The sequence below is a fragment of the Nyctereutes procyonoides genome, unplaced genomic scaffold (assembly GCF_905146905.1).
Source record: "Nyctereutes procyonoides isolate TBG_1078 unplaced genomic scaffold, NYPRO_anot_genome, whole genome shotgun sequence".
NCBI lineage: Eukaryota > Metazoa > Chordata > Mammalia > Carnivora > Canidae > Nyctereutes > Nyctereutes procyonoides.
In genome coordinates this window covers 12,879,645-12,904,335 of record NW_026575035.1, presented here as the reverse complement: position 1 = coordinate 12,904,335, position 24,691 = coordinate 12,879,645, and the positions used below count along the sequence as shown (strand labels likewise).

Below are 24,691 nucleotides of genomic sequence, written 5' to 3'. Positions count from 1 at the left end.
ATTTATATGAAGTCACAGAGATAGTAAATTCTAAAGCCTTAACCCAGGTTTTCTGATTTCCAAGTTCAGCATCATTCAATATGCCTAATGAAAGCTTGAGGGAGGGGCACCTGGGTCCCTCATTGGTTGAGCAGCTGCCTTAGGCTCAGGTTCTGATGCCAAGGTCCTGGGATCTAGTACTCTATCAGGCTTCCTGCGGGGAGCCTGCTTCTCCCTCTGCCTCTCTCTTTGTGTCTCTCATGAATAAATAAAATCTTTTTAAAAAGAGAGAGAGAGCTTGAGAGTTGCTTTTTTTTTTTTTTTTTTTTTTTAGGTAATCAAAGCTTAGTTTAAAAATAAAAGGTGGGGATCCCTGGGTAGCTCAGCGGTTTAGCGCCTGCCTTTGGCACAGGGCGTGATCCTGGAGTCCCGGGATCGAGTTCCGCATCAGGCTCCATGGAGCCTGCTTTGTCCCTGCCTCTCTCTCTGTGTGTGTGTCTCTCATGAATAAATAATTAAAAAAATAAAATAAAATCTTAAAAAAAATAAAAGGTAAAGGAATGGATTCCTAGTGAGCCCTAGGAAAAGTTCAAAAGAGACTGGACAATAAGTAACCTGAAATGTTGTAGAGAAGATTCAGTTTTATCTGATGGAGTCTGAACTTTAAGGTTGCTTCCAAAACTAAAATTTCAAGATTCTGAGGACTTTAAATAGATGAAGAACTGGAAGAAAGCACCAAAGATATCTATTAGAGATATTTAGTTTGGTTAATTTTCCCAGTTGTGTATTTATCTGAACAGAACTTGGGGAAGAAGGTGTAGAATAATAAAGATAAGCCAGGGTGGAAACCAAGTGTTTGATAACAAGTCAGGGTATTTGCTTGCTCTGGAACAGTCTGTTGAATTTGGTAGGAAAAAAATGCTTTGAAAAGAAACTAAATTTTTTTAAAGATTTTATTTATTAATTCATAGAGGCACAGAGAGAGAGAGAGAGAGAGAGAGAGAGAGAGGCAGAGGGAGAAGCAGGCTCCACGCAGGGAGCCTGACGTAGGACTCGATCCCAGGTCTCCAGGATCATGCCCCCGGCTGCAGGCAGCGCTAAACCACTGCGCCACTGGGGCTGTCCCTAAATTTTTATTTTATTTTATTTTATTTTATTTTATTTTATTTTATTTTATTTTATTTTATTTTATTTTATTTTATTTTCATTTATTTATGAGAGAGAGAGAGAGAGAGAGACAGGCAGAGGGAGAAGCAAGCTCCATGCACCGGGAGCCCGACGTGGGATCCCCGCCCCTAAATTTTTTTTTTAAGTAAAAATATGCTGTTCTCTAAGGTATGGTTATGTATACATATGCCTTCATGTGTTCCTGCCAAAATATATATTATCTTTTAAAAATATTTTTTTAATTTATTCTTGAGAGAGAGAGACACAGGCAGAGGGAGAAGCAGGCTCCATGCAGAGAGCCCAATGTGGGGCTGGACCCCAGACTCCAGAATCATGCCCTGAGCTGAAGGCAGATGCTTAGCCACTGAGCCACCCACGCGTTCCAAAATATATATTATCTTTATAAAATCCACATATTTTGATTAGCATCAATTTTCTTTTTCAGAGTTTCCCTAGCTGAAGCCCATGCTCGACTGAGCTTAAGGAATAAAGTGCTTAAAGAAGATGCACTAATTGCAGCCTTATTATTTGAAACATCTCTCACACTGAAATATGGTAATTTCTTAATTTGTTAATGATCACTATAAATAATTTAAATATTATTAGTCTTTTAATATGTTATATATATTTTAAATATGATTTTAAACAATAATAAATTTTTATCAGGTAAGGCTTGTTGAATTTGAACACTTACTAATTGTATATAGGTAGTATCATCTGTAAGTTCCTTGTTGTGCATGATTGCTCGGATACTTAAACTTTTGCATTGCTTACAGAATTCTGAAAAAAACATGTACTTAATACATGAAGTGATTTTCAATTTATCTTCCTTGTCAAATAACATGCAACATTTAATTGTCAAGCAGTCCCCCTCAATGGAGTTAGGAAAAGAAAAGGTGATCATCTGGCGTCACCTCCTTTCTGAATTGCTAGCTATACTAATCCTGTGACTATTGCGTTTAATTATTTATAGTGAATTTGAGCTTATGTGGTTTTGCTAAAAAAAAATGTAAAAGGACTCTTAAGAGTAAAGAGAGTCATTCTCCCAAAGGTCTTTGTTGAATTGGATGAGACATTAATTTTGATAAGATATTACCATCCTTGAAAACAAACTTTGGGGACATCTGGGTGGCTTAGCGGTTGATCGCCTCCCTTTGGTCCAGGGAGTGATCTGGAATTCTGGGATCAAATCCCATGTTGGGCTCCCTGCATGGAGCCTGCTTCTCCCTCTGCCTGTGTCTCTCATGAATAAATAAATTAAATCTTAAGAAAAAAAAGCGAAAACAAACTGGTTTCACCCTTGGGACTTAAAGGATGTATTAACACTGACTTTTCTGTGTATATATGTTCAGTGCTTATATTTGCCTTAAATTCAATTTATATAGTAATGACTTTTTGCAGAGATTCATTACAACATTAGGACTTTATTCTATAGTTATCTAAACCCAAGCATTCTTATCCTGGGATTCATGGATACTTAGAGATAAGTCTAGAGGCTCATGAATCTCTAAATTATATAAACATTTTTATATGTATGTGCTTTATAAAACCTTTTTTATAGACAAATGAATGGTACATTTTATGAAGTATGTCTTATAGGTTCATGACCCCTAGAAAAAGTTAATTATCATGCTGAATTAATTTGTGTACCAAAGGAGAAAAGCATTGGTTCCCAAGCAATGCTAAATAAGAGGAATGATATAAAAATATATTTTTGATTTTTTGATTTTTTAAAGATTTTATTTATTTGTTCATGAGAGACACAGATAGAGGCAGATACATAGACAGAGGGAGAAGCAGACTCCCCACAGGGAACCTGATGAGGGACTCGATCCCAGGACCCTGGGATTACTCACCCAGGCCAAAGGCAGACACTCAACAGCTAAGCCACCCAGGTGTCCCAAAATATTTTCGTTTTTAATTTGCTTTATCTTTTACATTCTCCTTTTACTCTTTTTAAAAAGTTTTGGGGTTTTTTGTTTTTTTTAAAGTAATCTCTACACCCAGCATGGATCTCAAACTAGCAATCCCAAGATCAAGAGTCACATGCTCTACTGATTGAGTCAGCCAGGTGTTATTTTTTACATTCTTCTTATTCTATACTTAAAAGCATTCTTGATAAAAAAAAAAAAAACTAGCACACATTTTTTTATGTACTGTAACGAAAAATTGCTGCCAATTTTAGTATGGCATGCCATCAAAATTGTTAAGATGCACCTAGATTTCAGTAAGACAAAAATGTGTGTCTTTGAACTTAAGAACTATGTTATAATATTAAGGACTCTTGTAGTAGAATATGGCAATTTTGGTAACTGTTTTGTCAAGACTTTCTTGAAGCATTTAAGAAAACATTTGCTGAGGAAAATAAAACTGTGAAGATTTTTTTTCCTTTAGTTTTTGTTTTCAGAATGAATTTGTTAGGTATATTTGATTTTTATTTATTTGAGGGAGAGACAGAGAGTGAGAGAGAGAACAAGCACAAGTGGCAGGGGGGAGTGGGCAGGCAGAGGGAGAGGGAGTAGACTCCCCACCAAGCAGGTAGCCCAGTGCAGGACTCAATCCCAGAACCCTGAGATCATGACCTGAGCTGAAAGCAGATACTTAACCGACTGAGCCACCCATGTGTTCCTGATTTGTAAGTCTTAAGCAAAAAATCAATGTTAAGAGATCCTTAAGTGTTACTTTAAACATAATAGGAAATTGGAAAGAAAGGAAAAAGGGAAAAAAACAGCAGGAAATTGATTCCTACTCAAGTACATTTTTCTTGGATGCAAAAACCAATAGGTTGTCCTGGGACAGAGGGCAGACGGAAGAATTAAGAAAACTTCCAAGTTTCTAAGTTTCTGCCTTGAGCAATTAAGTGGATCATGGAACTATTTATCAAGACTAGGAAAAAAAAGGGTTGGGTGATAAACCAAATTATAGATTTAAGTTTGAGGGATCCTACAGAGATACCAAAAGAGAGAAGAATCTGGAGTTTAGATGAGAGTTCTAATTTAAGAAATTTAATTTGGGGGGGATCCCTGGGTGGCTCAGTGGTTTGGTGCCTGCCTTTGGCCTGGGGCATGATCCTGGAGTCCTGGAATTGAGTCCCGGGATTGAGTCCTGCATTGGGCTCCCTGCATGGAGCCTGCTTCTCCCTCCTCCTGTGTCTCTGCCTCTCTCTCTCTCTCTCTCTCTCTCTCATGAATGAATGAATGAATGAATAAATAAATAAATAAATAAATAAATAAATCTTTAAAAAAAGAAATTTAATTTGGGAATCATCAGCAGAGAGATGGTACTCATCACTGTGGAATGGATGAAATTCTCTGAAATCCCCTAGAGAAAGACTTTATACAAAGAACTTCAGGTGCTCGCTTTAGCAGCACATATACTAAAGTTAGAACGATACAGAGAAGATTAGCATGGTCCCTGCGCAAGGATGATAGTCAAATTCATGAAGTGTTCCATATTTTTCTCTCTCATGAAAATAAATAAATCTTCAAAAAAAGGGTTTTTTTTTCAAACGCTTCAGGACTGCCCTTGAGGAATTTCCACATTTAGAAATGGAGTTGAGGAGGAAGAGAAACTAAAAAAAACTGAGAAGTAGGAGCTAAAATGTGGAAAGAAAATCAAGTGTAGTTATAAATGATTAGATTTGGCAATCTAAAGGATATAGGTGGCCATCATCAGTGCTACTTCAAAGGGTTGGTATTTGGGTGGGATAAGAAGTGAGGATATGGAAATAGCACACAGACAACTTTGAGATGTTTGACTATAAAGATGAGGAAAAACAATGGGTAGAGAAGGATGTGTGGTCCAAGAAAAGATTTTTTTAAAGACAATAGGTCTTATGATGTGCAATAGAGAGTAAACTAATGATACTACAGATACTAAAAAAATGAGAGGATGAAATCCAGAGTACATGTGAAAGATATTGGTCTCTAGTAGAAAAGTCACTTCATGGGATGCCTGAGTGGGTCAGTGGTTGAGCATCTGTCTTCGGCTCAGGGCGTGGTCCCAGGATCCGGGATCCAGGATCCGGGATGGAGTCCCACATCTGGCTCCTTGCAGGGAGCCTGCTTCTCACTCTGCCTGTGTCTCTGCCTCTCTCTGTGTATGTCTCATGAATAAATACATAAAATCTTTAAAAAAAGTTCATTTTATAAGACAGAGGACAAATGGGCATAGAATCAGGTCTATAGATTTGGTCATAGACTCTACACAAGGTCACCAGCTAAAACGCTTGAGAAGAATGGAATATAATAGTTGCATTGTAGGGGACAGGAGAACACTTGTGCTAGACAAACCCAGCAGGGTCTTCTGGCAGTGCAAGTGCCTACCATCTGAGGTTTCTGTGATTCATTTAAAGTGAAACCAAGAAATGCCAATTAGGTGATTCTCTGCCTAACAGCCCAGAGTGCAGACATAAAGTAAATAGTTGGGTTCATGCAGAATTGAGGTTTTGATAGGGGAGTGTGACAGGCAAGGGACAAGGGAGTTGAGGGACTGGCTTGGGAAAGAATCTTAAATAGGTTAAAAGAGGGAAGTGAATTGAAGGAAGCCAATTGGAGGTTTCAGAGAGTCCAAGAAACTAGAAGTAGAAGAGGTAGTGTAGGGAAGGGGGACATTTGAACTCATGGCTTTGAAATAAGTTTTTGGTGATTTCAGTTTCCTATGACCTTTCTATGCATAGTGGAGGTAAAAGGGATAAGGTCAAGACAGGGAGGTCTGGAATTAAATGGGTAATTCACATGGAAATCACTGAATGGCAAGTATTAGGGAAGAGAGGAAGATTGTGAGCCATGTGCTAACAACTGGTTGTTGACTTTACCATGGAAGGCAAAGGGTAATAAAGCCCAAGTGGCACTGGGCATTAGAGGAAAGATTTTTTTAAAGAGTTTTAATCATTTTTTAAAAAAAGATTTTATTTATTCATGACAGACAGAGAGAGAGAGGCAGAGACATAGGCTGAGGGAGGAGCAGGCTCCATGCAGGGAGCCCAGTGTGGGACTCAATCCCCCAACTCCAGGATCACACCCTGAGCCAAAGGCAGATGTTCAACCACTGAGCCACCCAGGCGTCCCTAGGGGAAAGATTTTTATGAAGAGGAAAGCAGGGGTGAGAATGGTTTGGTAGCAGCAAAGGGGCAGCAAGTTAGGCACTGTTTCTGTCTTGTGATACTAAGGTATGAGGGGTGTTTTGAGAAAAAGCAGCTTCACTTGAGAATGCCACAGGGAAGAAAGCAGTGTTCGCAAGGGACAACAAAGATTCAGGTAAGCTAAAGAGAGTAGTAAAGGAGACAGTCACAGAAGTCTGAGGCTATATAAATGTTTACTGATGACAGACAGCTCTAAAAGAGAGGCACTGTCTGCTTGGCTAGCAGCTGTACGCCTGGCCAGTCACAGTAGTCATTCAGTGAATCAACAATGAAACAGGAGTTTACTCCTACAGTAATAGCCAAAGGTTTTTTTTCTTTTAAATTGTGGTAAAATACACATAACATTTACTGTCTTAACCATTTTCAAGTGTACAGTTCAGTGGTCCATTTGCATTGTTGCCTCCATCCATCTCTTTAACCTTTTCATTTTCCCAAACTGAACTCTGTACCCATTAAACCGTAACTCCCCAATCTCGACTTTCCCCAGGCCCTGGCAACCACCATTCTATTTTGATAAAATTGACTTCCCTTTGTACTTCGTATAAGTAGAATCATGTGTTTGTCCTATTTTGTCCTGCTTACTTCATTTTGTATAATGTCCTCAAGGCTTATCCATGTTGTAGCATGCATTAGAATTTCTTTCTTGTTCAAGATTGAATATTCTGTGTATGTATGTATACACACACACGCACACACATTTTGTTTATCCATTCATCCAACAATGGACCTTAGGTTGTTTCCACATTTGCCTATGATGAATAATGCTATTAACATGAGTATACACTTAGCTCTTTGAAACCTTGCTTTCAGTTCTTTTGGGTATATACCCATAAATGAAATTGCTGGGTCATATAGTAACTTTTTGGATAAACCACCATACTGTTTTCTATAGGGGTTGTACCACTTTATATTCCCGCCAACAGTACACAAGCATACCAATTTTCTTTACAACCTTGCCAACATTTTTTTTTTTTGGTAGTAGCCATCTTTATGGGTGTGAGGCAGTATCACAGCATTTTCCTAATGATTAGTGATATTGACCATCTTTTTATGTGCTTATTGGCTACTTGTATATCTTCTTTAGAAGAATGTTCTCTTTTGCTCATTTTTGAATTGGGTTTTCTTGTTGAATTGTAGACCCCCTATCAAACATGATTTCCAAATATTTTCTCCCATTCTATGGGTTGCCTTTTACTGTGTTAATTGTAACATTCGATGCACCAGTTTTTTATTTTGACATGGTCTAAATTACCTGTTTATTCTTGTTGCCTATGCTTGTAATATTCTAGAAATCACTGCCACATCCAATGTCATCAAGTATTTCCCCAATCTTGTTTTAGTTATGTTTAGGTCTATAAGGTACGAGAACTTCATTCTTTTTTGTACGGATATTCTTTTCCCAGTACACTTGTAAACTGGTCTTTGTTTCCCCCATTGGTCTTGGCACCCGTATCAAAGATCATTCAACCATGTATTTGAGGGGTCATTTCCAGGCTTTTTCTATTCCCTAGGCTTATGTCTGCCTTTATTTCAATGGTTTTAAATAGAGAAACATACAATGATGTCTTTATCCTCAATCATCCACTTAATCTTTATCAAAAGTTTCCCTACCTTCTAATACCTTCTCTCCCCTACTTCTTCCACCTCCTCACGTCACTATTCAGGTTCAAAATGTAATGACTAGGTCAACAGATAACAGATTTCTGTAGTTCCTAAACTTTTTGTTTTTTTTAAAGACTATTTATTCATGAGAGACAGGCAGAGGGAGAAGCAGGCTCCACGCAGGGAGCCCAATGTGGGACTTGATCTCAGGACTCTAGGATCACGTCCTGGGCCAAAGGCATACACTCAACTGCTGAACCACCTAGGTGTCCCACTAGTTCCTAAACTTTAAAATGTGATCAACATACTTCTTGGCACTCGTAAGTTTGTGCATGTACTGAAACTTTCATGAGTCTCAAAATCAAGTCAGCTTTATTATTTTTTTTATTTAAGATTTTATTTATTTATTCATGAGAATACAGAGAGGAGAGAGAGAGAGGCAGAGGGAGAAGCAGGCTCCATGCAGAGCCTGACGCGGGACTCCATCCAGGGTCTCCAGGATCATGCTCTGGGCTGAAGGCGGCGCTAAACCGCTGAGCCACCCGGGCTGCCCTCAAGTCAGCTTTAAATGGTTATTGAAATACTCTACTAAATAGTTCAGAACCTAATTCTTTACTTTTTTTTAATTCTTTAATTTTTTAAAGATTTTATTTATTCATGAGACAGAGAGACAGAGGCAGAGGGAGAAGCAGGGTCCATGCAAGGAGCCCAATGTGGGACTCGATCCTTGGACTCCAGGATCACGTCCCCAGCCAAAGGCAGGCACTAAATCGCTGAGCAACCCAGGCATCCCCAGAACCTAATTTTAAAACTTTAGTTGAAAACGGTTTCACATTTAGCACTTCAAGGACTTCTTTACACTTTGTTTCCTTCTTTACTTAGGGGCCACTGTATTTTGTGTTGCTCCGAGTGCAGTATTTCCGTTTGAATTGTATAATGAAGAGTATTTAGAGCAGAGGGATATCTATTTGACTCAAAGCCAACAGCAGCTCCAGCAGTTTATTGCCACATATGGACCTGGGACAGCTATTTTCACTAGTGATGAATAAGCAATCGGAGGACATATTTAAGCAGTGAAAAGGGACTTTGAAGTAATGCTTCAGGTACTACTATGTACAGTAATGCATTAGAATGCTATCTTAAATGTATGAAAGATGGTCTCAATATGAATTTAGAAATTAAGCAATGTAAAAAATGGTCACTTTTATGTAATTCCCTCTATTTGTCACAAGATGGCAATACTTTAAATGAGAATATTTACCTACAAATAAGTTATTTTAAACCATTTTTCTTGCACCTGAGAACCTGACAAACGAACTGAGTAAATAACAGCAATTTATATAAACAGAAGCCTCAAACTGAAGGATGTTTCATATTTTATTACATATCATTACATCTATTATAATTTTGGAAGCCCTAATTATGAAGTCAGGGAAAGCTTGGGTATTTCCCATATTTTATAAGCCAAGTTAAATGATAATAATTTAAGTCAAATCAAGGAGCAAGAATTGGCTTTTTAAACCTAACTGGTTATAAGAAAGTTACCAAAGGCAAAGAAACCAATTTGCAAATCCAGTCTGTTTTCGGAGGGAAGAGTTCTATTCTACTCTGAATAGTGAGGAAAATATACTTAAGTTGTAAAATCCACAAATCCTTTTAATTTTTCAAAGGCTTAATAGAAATTCTAAAATAAATAACCCTGATTCTTTAGAAACTGTACCTCATGGAACTTAACCATAAAGATGGACAGGTCTCTCTACAAACCTTTGACAAGTCATTCAGTAGTGATAATTCACTAGTCCCAGAAACCTAAATTCCATTTTAAGAAAGTAAAGCTAGTTTTTAAACAATTTATATATTACAGCTCTGTAATTCTAGTTAAAACCTTATCTTGTGGCTTCTTTGTTGCTATACAGGTTTTGTACTGTTTGACTTGCCATACTGAAATTATAACCTGGATAAAAGCAAGTAATTTATATATTGTGACTCAATAGGGTTGAAAAGTAAGATTTACCTAAGTCTTCAGTTAGGAATTCGGTTTTAGAATTATTGTAAATCCTCAAGTCCTGGACAGACTAGACTGTCCAGTCACTATTTTCCTTAATGTAACATACTTGTACAGGCATCAGGATTATTTTTTTCCAGAGCAATTAATGTTTTTAATTTTTTTTCATTAACATTTATTCATGAGAGAGACAGAGAACAAGGGAGGGGGGAGCAGAGAAACTTGACTCCACACTCAGGGCAGAGCCTGACACGGGGCTTGATCTCACAACCCAAGCAGAAACCAAGAGTTGGATATCCAATCAACCGTACCACCCAGGCACCTCAGGATTACTTTTTTTATTCAGAGGTAAAAACAAAGAATAAAATAAGATTTAATCTTAAACTCTGTAGGTCACAGGTATAATCTTTACTTGTAAGGGATAATTCATTAAGGTGGTTAGGAGATTCTAAATACTCGTTTTTAGGTATAGTAGCAGGTTCTTAAGGGGAGGTGTCCATGGTTATCTAGTTTGCTGAAATCCCCTAAGGCAAGAAAAGGCAGGAGAACTGGAGGTACTGGACTGTTTCCCCAGCTGACTGCCCCCTCAAAGGTTGTCATTCCACAAATGAGCTAGTTATTGACAAGAACATACTATCCTTAAAGTATGTTAAAAAACAGTCTGACTAGTAATTATAAGAATCGAACTGTTTAAACATTTGATATATTTTAAAGATTAATTCTTTATTGCCTAGCAATTGTAAGTATTCAAACATATATTTTTCTATATAACTTATTGATTACCTCACAATAAGTTATATAGAAAAATATATGTTTGTTATATAGAAAAATATAACTTATTGTGAGGTAATCAATGTTAAATAAAATATTAATTTTCAACATGTTTCGATTCATCTCTTCTTGACCAATTCTTCATTTTTCCTTCCAATTGCATGCCTCTAGGGAAAAAAAAAAAATCAGAAACCAATAGTGAAAATCATTCCATAGTCAAAATCAAATGAACTCTTACTCCTGATACACACAGGCAACATTAACAGGAAATGGCCCTAGCCCTTTGGAGTTTCAGATCCTTTTGAATTATTAGTAGCTGTGATTGCGTGACAAATTTTAATTAATTACTTGAGGCAACGAAGAATTTCAATCACAAAAGTTATGGACGAGAATATTCATCTGCAGCTACCTATATGCTGAAAAGAACATTTCACTCATTTTAATAAAAAATTGTATTATACTTGAGTAGTTCACATAAATATTATAGGCTACTGGCATCTCAGTCTTAAAATTATTTCTTCAAAGAAACCCTCAGCTGGGTAAACGGCAAAAAATAATTTAAGTCATCACTGTGCCAGTTTTTAACCTATGTAAAAAATGTATTAAACATTTTTGGTACTGCTCTTCATAACAGTACCACAAATACATAAAAAAAAGCACAATTAACATTAACTTTTGGTACCTCGTTACATGCAGTTACGTTCCTAGTGTTTTATCACAGCCATCCTCTAAGTGGTTTCTGGAAAACAGGACAACCTTCATTCATCTTCACGTCACAGGCTCTGCTGCACAGGGAAATTAAAATATTTTGAGTGCTCATTTGTACTTGAATCTGCTTGTTTGGCATCTTACATGTAAGAACCATCCAGTAAGATTTTTTCCCCTTCTTGTCAGAAACCATAAACATATTTGTGACCTTCCTGACTCCCAGAATAACTTTTTAATAAAAACTACTAAAAAACAAAAAAACAAACAAAAAAAAAAAACTACTAAAACCGAGGCCATATACTGGAACAATTTTCTGTTAACATGTTTTTTAAGGAACAAAGTACTTTCTGCTTAATTCTACTTTTTTGGGGTACTCAAAACAGATAAACCCAAATTTTAAATTTCTATTAGTACTTTTGACTGTTTAGGCCCTAATAATTCCATAAATGATCCTTCCAAGCTGGAAATGGGCTTATTAGCATGGACAGAAAAAACGGTGTATACAATGTTCTTTACCTTGGCAGTATCGATTTTAAGACATGATGGTCCTAATGAGTACCTAACCATTGCTTTTCTGTCTCAGAGCTTGACAAGGAGATGAGTCAGGTTAAAGGTTACACATATAGAAACAAGTGTGCAGACTTCCAACTAAAGCATCACAATGGCAAATCTAATACAGCTTTAAAGCAGATACATTATGCTGGCATCATTATTGGACAGTTTTGTAGAATTAAATCCCAGGTTGCCTGAAAGCACACGTAGGTAGTGCAAAGGGAACGGCCAGGGCCACAGATCATATCCCACAGCACCCAGGAGGATAAATCACTGAACCAGACAGCTACTGGAGATGATTTATGAAGACACATCAAATGTTGGACCTTGCAAAACAATTTATCATTTTCAAGTCTGGAAATACTTTCACATAATCAATATTAGGAACACAAACTATTAGTTATGAATAATTCCAAAGGGAAGAGTTCAGTGTAATGAGATTCACAGGAACTACTGACAACCACATGCATAATCCCATTTGTGTAAAGCCTACAAGAATGTTTAGGGACACATGTTTGTTTAAGATTTTATTCATCTATTCATGAGACACAGGCAGAGGGAGAAGCAGGCTCCTCGCAAGGAGCCCGATGCGGGACTCAGATCCCGGGTCTCCAGGATCAGCCCCTGAGACGCTCAGTTGCTGAGCCACCCAGGCGTGGTTGGAATAATAAAACTGCCATCCATCCGACTCAGCTCAAAAAGCTAAGAGACTGGATACAAATGCCCAGATGACAGGCACCCAGGATGGAAGGCAGGACAACGGGATAGGGAAGAAATGAGATGCCGCCATATTATAAAAAAAATCACAGTTCTTACATGGCTTGGTGGGCTCTATTTATTATGCTGCAGGAATTACCTGTATTACCAATATTTTTACCGATAAAAATAGGACTCAAGTCCCTTAAGCCTCAATTGATGACTAATACCAAATATAAACTACTTTTGGCCATCACAACTGCCCAGAGCACAGTAACATATTTGGGGGAGACAACAAAAAACCACAGGCTTACACCCAGTCTCATCAATGAAGTATTCATTAATAACTTGTGGAATTGGCAACGGTTTTCCAGTCTCCCAGCTGTTGTCCAGTTTCCTATGTATCATGTCCCAATTATGCCCGAAACACACCCAGAGAACGCAAACACCTACGGGCGGGGCAGGCCTTCGGGCCGGGCAGGCCTTCGGCCTGGGGCGGGGCAGCCGGACACCCCGTTCTCCGGTTTCAACACCACGTCTTTAGGGCGTATTTACAAAGGAAGACTCACGAATGCTAATTCCTACCAGAATAGTTACTGCTGTCAACGGTTTTAAAAGCCAATCCGAACACACAGTTCATTCCGCAAAGCTGGTCTTACCCCAGAGACAGGCCCTTCCCCCTTGTATAAATGCTCCTTTGCTAGGGGTAAGTGCCCACCCCCCGCAGGAGACCCTAAAGCCGTCCAGGCCGCACCAGGCTTGGCTGGGAAACCGAGGGGCTCCGCAGAAGGGCCGCGAGGAGCGCCGAGCGCACCCGCCGGACCCTCCGCCGCCTCGGAACCCCCCGAACCCGAGGGCCCCTGATGAATCTTTGAGCTTAGAACAGCTGAAAGCGGAGTCTACTACGGGGAGGAGTAAGACTCCCGTCGGGTTACTCAGAAAATGCGGCCGAGCCAAGGACCGGGAAGTTAGGTGGGGCCGCGTCGACTGAGGGAGGCGGACAAGGAGACCGCGGCCTCCAGAGACCAACTCGCGCCACGCGGCGGAGGCCCCGGGCGCCCCAGGGCAGCAAGCCCGAGGCACTGAGTCGGGCTCCCGGCAGGAACAGGGGGAACTAAGACCGCGAGGACTCCCACCTCGAAGAGCCCAGCGACTGGCCCGCAGACGCTGCCGCCGGGGCCGTTCGGCGACGGTGCCTCGAGAACCCTCCTCCATCGTCGGCCGCGCGCAAAAGAAAGCCCAGCTCCTTCCGCCGGGCGGTTGGCGCTCCGGGCCCCGCCCCTTCCGGGCCTTTGCCCCGCCTCTGCGAGGGGCGGGGCCCTGGCGGCGGAGCCGGGCTGAGCGCTGGGGCCCGGGTCTCGGTGTAGGAGCCTGTTCCAACTTTTGCTATTGATATTTGTGTTTTTTTTCTTTCTCTTGTTTCTCTCAGTCATTTTATATACTGAGTCTTGGCTGCAAAGCAGTAGGCTTTCGAGACAGGTGGATGACCTTGTTGCCACAAAGAATATACATGGAAGCATATAATTAACTTGAATCAGTAAAAGACACATCCTTCCTTCAAACACTGAAAGTCTAAGAAATTCATAGAAAATATATTTGCCTCAAAGAAACACGGTGTATAACTCTAAACATTGCAAAAACAATTGTGGTTATACTCGCTTTACCAAAGGATTTCTCTTTATATAAAAGTTGTTTTTTTTTTTTTAAGGTTTTATTTATTTATTTATTTAGAGAGACACACAGAGAGAGGCAGAGACACAGGCAGAGGGAGAAGCAGGCTCCATGCGGGGACCCCGATGCTGGGACCCCAGGATCACCCCTGAGCTGAAGGCAGGTGCTCAACCACTGAACCATCTGGGTGCCCCTTAGTTGTTTCACATTCTTCGTAACACTTGGTATGATCATCCTCTTACTTTAGACATTCAAATAGGTGTGTACTGATATTTCATCATGCTTTTAATTTGCCTTTCCCTGAAGAATATTAAGTATCTTTTTAAATGTTTATTTGCTATTTGACATCGTTTTCAAGTATTTTCTCCCAGTCTCTAAACTTGTCCTTTCATTAATAGTGTCATTCAAATAGAAGTTTCCATTTGATGAAAAACAATGTATTAATTTTTTTCTCATATGGATTTGGCTTTGGCTGTTATGTTTAAGAAACTTTACATAACTCAAACTTCTGGAAAGTCCTTCCCCTCCCCCAACCATAGACCAATTCAGTTATTCCTCATGAAATAAATATGTCCTTCTCAGGACACAGGTCACTCCACCAGGTTCATCAAATGACTGTCTCTATCCAAGATTCAGAGCTATGTCCATACAGATTATGTCATGAATTTTGCCCAAACCCAATAAGGCCCCTCAACATTGAAAGACTCATCCTGGGGCACCTGAGTGGCTCAGTTGGTTAAGCCTCTGACTCTTGATTTTGGCTCAGGTTATGATCTCATGGTTTTGAGACTGAGCCTTGCATTAGGCACCATGCTCAGCAGGGAGCCTGCTGGAGATTCTCTCCCTCTGCTCCTCCAGCTAGTTGTGCTCTCTCTGTCTCAAATAATCTTAAAAAAAAAAAAGAAAAAGAAAAGAAACAAAGAAAGAAAAGACTCCTCCTAATCGAGAGTCTCAAAAACCTCATAAATATCCTGCCATTGCCCTTCCCTTTCTAAAATGCTATCAACACTGTCAAGGCAATAGTCTCCCTTACTTCCCTTATCCTTCCCTCCTTAGAAGATTTTGTGATAAGCAATGAATTTGACTTTGTTCTACCAACAGGTTATTTGGGTGGTCTTTTCAAGGAGTCAGCAGTCTCAGCAGTCAAAAATAAATAGAAAGAAAGAAAAGGAAAGGAAAAGAAAGAAAAGAAATCTCCAAAAGCATAGGCAGACAAAGAAGAAGAGTATCCATCCACATCCACATTGTGCCTGTGTGTGTGTATCTGTGTAGGTGTGTGTTTTAAACAACCTAAATATCTGGAGACTTGTAAAGTGAATTACAAAACAACCAAACAATAGGATGGAAATTCTACTTTTGTCTCTCAAATTTATTTACCCCCTTTTCCAGACTATTTCAGCCCATTTCTCCCCAAACCCCCTCTTTTGTCTCCCCCACATCACAGCTTATAACTTACTAGCTTTAAGAGAACACAAAGTAATTTAAACAGAAAAAAAGGTTTTTTTGAAATTTAAATGCAATTTGCCAACATATAGTATAACACCCATCAAGTGCTCATCCCATCAAGTGCCCTCCTCAAGTGCCCATTACCCAGCTACCTCATCCCCCCACCCACCTCCCCTCCAGTAACCCTCAGTTTGTTTCCCAGAGTTAGGAGTCTCTTATGGTTTGTCTTCCTCTGTAATAGTTCCCCATTCAGTTTCCCCTCCTTCCCTTATGCTCCTTTTCACTATTTCTTATATTCTACATGTGAGTGAAACCATATGATGGTTGTCTTTCTCTGATTGCCTTTTTCACTCAGCATAATACCCTCCAGTTCCATCCGTGTCGATATAGATTGTAGGTATTAATCCTTTCTGATGACTGAGTCATATATACCACATCTTCTTTATCCATTCATCTGTTGAAGGACATCTTGGCTCCTTCCACAGTTTGGCTATTGTGGACATTGCTGGTATAACATTGGGGTGTGAGTGTCCCATCATTTCACTACAACTGTATCTTTGGGGTGAATACTAAACAAGAAAATGTAATATAAAGATTTAACTGTAGGGGTGCCTGGCTGGCTCAGTCGGAGGAGTATGCAACTCTTGATCTCAGGGTCATGAGTTTGAGCCCATGTTCAGTGTAGAGGTCACTCTAAATGAATAAATAAATAAAAATTTAAAAAAAAGAATTAACATAATAAGAGATTATCTGTTAAGAGAAAAAGAAAATTTTAAAGAATATGGAAATAACATATCGGAGCTGCCACCCTCTCTGACCTGAGGCAGAACCTAGTAAGGAACAGATTTGGAGGAGGCCACTCCAGACTTGTGGCTAAGTGCTGCCCTCTGGATTGCTGGCGGAGGCCACTCACAGGAAGGTGCTACGTGCTGCCGGCCACAGTATGCTGTAGGAACCTGTTGAGAGGAGCAAACCAGAAACAAGAGGAGCAGCTCCTCCTGCAATCTCCCTTCAATACCCTTTACTGACAAACCTTCACATTATGTGCTTGGCAAAAGAGAAATGTTTTTATGGCCCAAGTTCATTATCATAGAGCAGGTTATGTGGGGGTAGATCTGGAGACGAAAGACAGTAAATTGATAACTGGAATATGCTTTTTTTCTCCATTGAACAAAGACAAGCCACCAGATAGGAAACCATCATCCAGCTTGCACCCCTCTGTACATCAGTACCCACTTCATTGTTCTGTCCTGTTACTGCCCAAAGTATTCCTCCTGTTAAAGGCTCTTGGTCCTGACCTCCTTCTTCCCTGCTCCAAGACGTGCCTTCAAGTATCCTCTCTCTTCTGCATTATCTATCTCTCCCTTACCAATGGCCCATTCCAGCAGCATATAAACATGTTCCAGTCTCTTTACACTATTTATTAATTTTTGGCTGCCTAGTATCCATTCCCAATTCTTTTGATAAAAGCACGTACTGATATTGCCCAAATTCATGTCTCTACCTCAGACCTCACCTCCAAACTAACACTCATATATCTTCCTACTTCACCATCTCCAGCGCTGAGGGTGGAGGCAGGTAATGAACCTAGACCTTACTTTTGATCTTTGATTTTCTTCTCTCTCTTTTTCTATTGAAGCTTTTGTATTTCTTCTTTCTCTCTAATGGAAACTTCATTTAAGTCATTTCTTGATAGGAAATGACTTCATATTTACTCCTTTAAACTTTGCTCTTAAAGTCAATGTAGAGACTCAGGGTTGCCAGATGACCTTGATTAGTGCAAATAACTTGGGGCACCTGGGTGGCGCAACTGGTTAAGCCTCTGACTTCTGATTTCGGTTCAGGTTTTGATCTCAGAGTTGTGAACTAAAGCTCCATGTTGGGCTCCACACTAATAATAATAATAACATGAGAATATTAATATGAATATGAGCAAATAATATGAACAACTTCCCATTTTGCTTAAAAAATATCCACTTGCATATATAGTCAACTGATTTTTGACAAGGGTGCTAAGACCATCCAATGGGGAAACAATAATCTTTTCAACAAATGGTCCTGAGAAAATGATATCTACGTGCGAAAGAATGAAGTTGGCCCCTTACCCTATACTACATACAAAAATCAACTCAAGATAGATCAAAAACCTAAATATAGGGATCCCTGGGTGGTGCAGCGGTTTGGCGCCTGCCTTTGGCCCAGGGCGCGATCCTGGAGACCTGGGATCGAGTCCCACATTGGGCTCCCGGTGCATGGAGCCTGCTTCTCCCTCTGCCTGTGTCTCTGCCTCTCTCTCTCTCTCTCTCTCTCTCTGTGACTATCATAAATAAATAAAAATTTAAAAATTAAAAAAAATAAATCAATCTTTTTAAAAAACAAAACAAAACAAAAACCTAAATATAAGAACTAAAACTATAGAACTCTTAGAAGAAAACAGGGCAATAGTTTCATCACTTTGGATTTAGGAATAATTTCTTGGATTTGACACCAAAAACAGGCAACGAAAGGAAAAATAGATAAATTGGATTTGACTGAAATAAAAAAATTGTGATTAAAAGGCACTGTCAAGAGAGTGAAAAGATACCCACAGAAAGGAAGAAAATATTTGCAAAGCGTAGATCTGATAAGGGATTAATATCCAAGATATATGGAGAACTCCTAAACTCAGCAATGAAAAAGCCAAACAACTCTGCAAAAATGGACAAAGGATATGAATAGACATTTCTCCAAAGAAGATATACGAGTGGCCAATAACCACATGAAAAAGCTGCTCAAATAACTACCTATGAGGGAAATGCAAATCAAAGCTGCAATGAAATACACTTCACACCTATTAGAGTGGTTATTTTCAAAACAGCAACAAAATAACAAATATTGGTGAGGATATGGAGAAATTAGAACCCTTGGATCATTGAGTGAGAATGTAAAATAGTGCAGCCACTGGGGAAAACAGTATGGCAGTTCCTCAAAAAGGTAAACATAGAATTACCCTGTGATCCAGCAGTTCCACTTCAGGGTATATACCCAAAAAAAATTGAAAGCAGAGACTTAAATACTTGTACACCAATGTTCATAGCAGCATTATTCATAATAACCAAAAGGTAGAAACAACCAAATATCCATTGATAGATGAATCAATAAATAAAATGGTGTATATAAAAGCAACTGTTTATAATGCATGCCTCTAGGGAGTGAAACTTGAGGTTTGTGGAGAAAGTGGTATTTTAATTTTTTATTGTATACCATTCTCTACCGTTTGGGTTTTCACCATGCATATGCAATTTTATAATTAAAATTTAATAATAATTATTAAAATAGTAACATTTATTCTTCAAACAACTGTAAAAATAGGTCATTTCTAAAATGTGTCCTTTAGGCTCATTATCACTCCTTCCTTCACCCTTGACCTGCGTTATGAAAGGTGCTTGGCATTCTCCAGCAATGAGCACATCCCTGGAGGTCGCTGGTCACCAAGCTGCTGAACCAAGTTAATGTTGCTAGTTTGCAGCTACAACTAAAACCATTTCAAGGGAAAAGCTTTATGGTTTAAATCTGATACAGCAGTTTATCAAAAGCAACTTTTTAAAAAAGAGCCACTCTTTGACAGTATAACCAGGATTACCTTGGAAAATTTACATTTTGCTGATGGACCTATGTGTGGCTTCAGGGCATGTAGGATATTATTTTCTCTTAAACTGTCAGAATCTATCGTCTGTACTTTACACATGTAAATCTCATTAGTAAATTAATACATTTGCCCTTCAGTCCTTTTTCATATTAGTGAATGATTTGGAGAACCTCCTAGTTCCTCTAGATGTTTGCAGCAGAAAATGAAGGTTGGAACTGGAAGGAAGTTGGCTATAATAACCTCATGTTTGTGCTCTCCCTTGCTCAGTAGTAAGCATGTCAAAATAGAGTTAATGCAAGAGAAATGTAAATGACCCTAGTCATAAATGCATGACTTTTACATATAAGATCCTTTTACCTCAGGCAAGATTATTTTTAAACATAATATTGACATTAAGATAATCATAGCATTTATACCTCTCGTCAAGGTTAAAGTTCCAAATCTGTGAAAAATACATTAAATTGTCAGAAAATAGGGCACCGATCTGAATGAAAGTTGATTCTTAAACACTTGAAGTACATGAACTTTACTGAGATAATTTTGGTGAAAATTACCTAAATTACTTATGATTTCTGCCCGGATCTAAAATAATGAGTGGCTTTAATTGTCAATGTGAGACACTAGGGCTTTCCTTTTCTGGTCCAAGATTTAACTTTTATGTTAAGAGTGAGCCTTGCAAACAACTACTTAAATCCTTTGACAAATTCTAAGTATAATGTAATGTTATTAAAATTATTCAAGCCTGCCAATGGGACCGGAGGGGAAGTCTGCTAGGAGACTTCAGGGAAAGTTTTCTTCTTTGATGAAAAGACACAAATGAGAAGAAATATCTCTTCTTCCCCTAGATATCATCTGTGAAAGAATTCTTGGCATCGCTGTAGCCATCTTCTTAAATGAGGGGAGCTTACTGGAAATAGCAAAATAGAGGCAAAGAAAGCAAGCAAGCAACTTAAAGACATGGGATAGTCACCAAATCAACCAGCCAGAGAGCCACTCCAGTTCAGGCTTCTTGTTTTGTGAAATAATACACTTGTCTTACTGTTTAAAAGAATTATTTAAGAACGATTACACAGAGAGTTGAGAATGTGGAAGTAATTGAAAAACTCAAACTAAGGCTAAATTATGTTGTTATTCGTACCTTAGTGATGATCTAATGCAAATGATGTCCTGAAATTAATACTCCATAAAATTAAACATGGCACAGAATCTTCTGAATGTTTCTTCCACAGTGTTCTGTGCATCTGCATGAAAGTTTCTTTTTTTTTTCTTTTTTCTTTTCAAAGATTTTATTTATTTATTTATGAGACACAGGCAGAGGGAAAAGCAGATGCCTCACAGGGAGCTGGATGTGGGACTCGATCCCAGGAACCAGGGATCATACCCTGAGCCGAAGGCAGCCGCTCAACTGCTGAGCCACCCAGGCATCTCTGCATGAAAGTTTCTCTATGTACAATGGTATTCTGATAAACAGGACCTAAAAACAAAACAAAACACCTAAACCCTGATTTGTTAGGGTTACAGATTTCTATGGTAAATATTCCCATCATGACTGATTTCAAGATGCTAACCATTTATCAATTGGTTTATATATGACCTGAATAGTTGAATAACTTAACAGTTGGTTCTCACAGAACACCATTCCCAAGAAGCTGAACTGCTGGATTGAAGGATTGAAGGAGGAATGCCTCTTCATACTTATATAGTCAAATTGTTTTCTAAGTGGTTGTATCACATCCCTCTCAAAACTTGCTTCAGAATTTAGACATTTAGACATTTTTGCCAATCTGATAAATGTCAAATGGTATTTATTGTTATTTTAATTTGCATTTACCACGAGGTTTGAAAAGATAACTTTACATATATATTTTTTCATTAAAAATGTTTTGTATGTTTTTAACCACTTGGGTTTTTTCACTTCTCTAAGTTCTAGCCTTCACCCAATTGTATATTGGAGTATTAGTAATTTTTAAAATTGATTTATGGGGGCAGCTCCAGTGGCTCAGTGGTGTAATGCTGCCTTCTGCCCAGGGTGTCCAGGTCAGGCTCCCTGCATGGAGCCTGTTTCTCCCTCTGCCTGTTTCTCTCTCTCTCTGTCTCTAATAAATACATTTAAAAAAATCTTTAAGAAAAAAATAAAATTGATTTATGGGATTTCTTTATATATTCTAGATACTAATCTTTTGTCTATTAACAGTTACATGCATTGCAAGTAACTTTTCCAGTCTTTATCATTGTATTTATGATGTTTTATGCTGTTTGGAAGTCTGAATTCTTCTCTGTGCTTATCAGCAGCTCCCTAACACCCAACACCTCTGCATTCCTATGCAGAATTTCTGGCTGCCTTGAAATCCAAGTTCTTTAATGGGCCTTGAAAGGCCCTCCTTGGTCTGAAAATTGGGAATGATACAGTACTCATTTCTATGATTTTTATGAGGATAAAATGAAATAATATATGTATGAGGATAAAATGAAATAATATATGTAAAGTATTCATCCCCCTTCACCATGCTCCTTCTTTCAAAGCAGCATATTCTTGCTTTTCCCTGTGCTTGGAATAATCTTCTTATCCCTCTTTGCCTTCTCTTTTCTTTTCTTATTTAAGTGGAGTCCATTGTAGGGCTTGAGTTCATGAACTCGAGATCAAGACATGAGGTGAGATCAAGAGTTAGACTTTTTTTTTTTTTTTTTAGTATAAGAGTTAGACTCTTAACTGACTGAGCCACCCAGGCACCCCTCTTTCTTGCCTTCTCAGGAAAGTCTTTCTTGATTTCTTAAGACTGGATCCGGTATCCACAGCAGACACTCTTGTTGCTGCCTCTGTAGCCATCCCAGCCCTCTTCTCTGATAATGAGACTGATTTTGTGTTTGGCCTAGTTTTAGAGCTAAGCCAATCTGTTTGCCTGTTTCCCCTGCCTCCTGTAGTAGATGCTGGAGACTGCCTCACTCGATAGCTATTCCAGCCTCCTTTAATCTGTGTTTGGTTTTTTTTTTTTTAAGATTTTATTTATTTATTCATGAAAGACACAGAGGTGGAGGCAGAGATATAGACTGAGGGAGAAGCAGGCTTACTGTGGGGAGTTCGATCCCAGGACCCCAGGATCAGAGCCAAAGGGAGACACTCAACCACTGAGCCACCCAGGTGCCCTAATCTGTGTTTCTGTACTGCAGAGGCCGAAAGCTAAGCATTACATATTCCAAGACTCTCTTGCAGCTAGGATTCTGGATGTGAATTGGGTCCTGCCAATCAAATACATTGGTGCAAAACCTGAATTCTAAATGTAGTAGTCATGTAATGAGAAAAGCAGGCCAGGAGCCGTCTAGTTTGCTGACATATTTGCAGCAAAGGCAGTGTGCTTCTAGAATCAGCCACTGTGGAGTAGCTTCTCATTTGGCAGGCAGAGTCCAGATCATTGCAGAAGTATCAGCTGCCTTGGCAGCCCAGTTCTGTGGAATGACTTTGGAAATTCTTCCTATAAATTAAGCCTGAGTTTGTTTCATCTCAATGATTCTCTAAGTCACTATTGCTCTATAACAAGCTTCTATTTTCTTTAAAAGATTTTATTTTTTAATTTATTTGAGAGACAGAGCTAGTTAAAATACAAACAGGAAGAGAGGCAGAGAGGGAGGGAGAGAGAATCCCAAGCAGATTCCCCACTGAGCCAGATGGCACTTGATCCCATGACCCTGAGATCATGACCTGAGTCAAAACCAAGATTTGGACACTTAACTGACCAGGGACCCCATTCTTTCATTACCTTTTTATGTTTATTTTTCAGAGAGAGCGTGTACTCCCCACTCCGTGGGGGGAGGAGCAGAGGAAGAGGGAGAGAGAATCTTAAGCTCCCCATTAGGGAGCCAGATGCAGGGCTAGATCTCAGGACCCCAGCCGAAATCAAGAGTCAGACACTTAACTGGCTGAGCCACCCAGGCATTCTGCATCTTTTTTTTTTAAGTTATTTGGAGCAGATACCTCAACAAAACCCAGACTGATATACCTTCCTTACACCTGGGGTGACCTTGTGCCCAAGTTCTGGGCAGTAAGAAATAAGTAGGAGCCTTGGACTCTGATAACTTTATGAAGCTATCTTACCAGTCTTGGACTGCCTACCTATGGATTTCTTTTACATGAGAGAATAAAGTCCTAAATTATTTAAGTCTGTAAAGTTGGGTCTTTTATATTAATAGCTGAATATAATTCCTAACTGATACAGTAAGCAATAAACAATATGTGCTGTAGCATTAAAAAACAAATAAGCACAATAATAATATAGTATTATATTTTATAGTATAGTACAGTATTAAAAAATGGGCAGAAGACGTGAACAGGCATTTTTCCAAATAAGACATATAAAAGGTCAATAGACACATGAAAAAATACTCAACATGACTAATCACCAGGGAAATGCAAATCAAAACCACAATGAGATATCTTACACTGATGAGAATGGATAGAACCTAAAATGCAAGAAACAAGTGTTGGTGAGGATGTTGAGAAAAAGGAACTCTCACACAGTGTTAGAGGGAATGCAAATTGGTGCAGCCACTGTGGAAAACAGTATAGAGATCCTCAAAAAATTAAACATAGTACCATATGATCCATTAACTTCACCACTTTGTATTTATCCAAAGAAAATGGAAACACTAATCCAAAAACATGCACCCTTCTGTTTATTGCAGGATTATTTATAATAGCCACAATATGGAAGCAATGCAAAGTGTACATCCACAGATGAATAAAGAAGTTGTAGTATATATTTACAATGGAATATTACTCATCCATAAAAAAGAAAGAAATCTTGCCATTTGCAATCCCACAGGGTATAATGCTAAGTGAAATCAATCATACAGAATGACAATTACTATATGACTTCAGTCATATGCGGCATTTAAGAAACAAAACAAATGACCAAATGAAGAAAAAGAGACAAACAAACAAACAAAAAAAGACTTAAATTCAGACAACTGGTGATTGCCAGAGGGGAGGAGAGTGGGGAATGGGTGAAATAAAGAGGATTAAGAGTACAGTTATGATGAGCACTGAGAAATGTATAGAATTGTTGGATCACTATATTGTAAGCTTGAAACTAATATAACACGGTAGTTAATTATACTTCAATAAAAAATAATGAAAAAATATTTGTGGACCAACTGATGATTTGTAAATAAAGGCACTGAAGCATGGAATAGCTGTGTGTGTGTGTGTGTGTGTGTGTGTGTGTGTTCTATAATGGAAAGTAAAATAGAAAGTGGTAGAGTAAGAGTAATTTGTCTTACAACTGGATAGTTTGTATTATTCTGATAGGTGAAATGTTATTTTATTGCT

General features: G+C 38.7%; 1 protein-coding gene, 1 long non-coding RNA gene and 2 other non-coding genes across 4 annotated transcripts in view; 2 read left to right on the top strand and 2 right to left on the bottom strand.

Moving 5' to 3' along the window:
• The window catches only part of MCMDC2 (minichromosome maintenance domain containing 2), a 36,303-nt gene extending 26,209 nt beyond the window's left edge, over positions 1–10,094 (top strand). The window contains exons 13-14 of the mRNA XM_055318155.1: positions 1,592–1,701; positions 8,774–10,094. Of these exons, the coding sequence (XP_055174130.1) occupies positions 1,592–1,701; positions 8,774–8,940 (277 nt within the window). The 3' untranslated portion in view covers positions 8,941–10,094. The remainder of the gene's footprint in view (positions 1–1,591; positions 1,702–8,773) is intronic.
• Positions 4,499–4,605, top strand: LOC129505426 (U6 spliceosomal RNA). The gene has a single exon (XR_008663522.1). It is a non-coding gene; the product is annotated as a U6 spliceosomal RNA (small nuclear RNA).
• Positions 10,095–10,219: 125 nt separating the features above from the next.
• LOC129505203 (uncharacterized) lies at positions 10,220–13,876 on the bottom strand. Its single transcript, XR_008663496.1, has 3 exons — positions 13,760–13,876; positions 11,350–11,452; positions 10,220–10,834 (listed from the first exon to the last, which is right to left on the bottom strand). It is a non-coding gene; the product is annotated as an uncharacterized LOC129505203 (long non-coding RNA).
• On the bottom strand, positions 11,158–11,246 carry LOC129505446 (small nucleolar RNA SNORD87). Its single transcript, XR_008663539.1, has one exon. It is a non-coding gene; the product is annotated as a small nucleolar RNA SNORD87 (small nucleolar RNA).
• Positions 13,877–24,691: the final 10,815 nt, after the last annotated feature.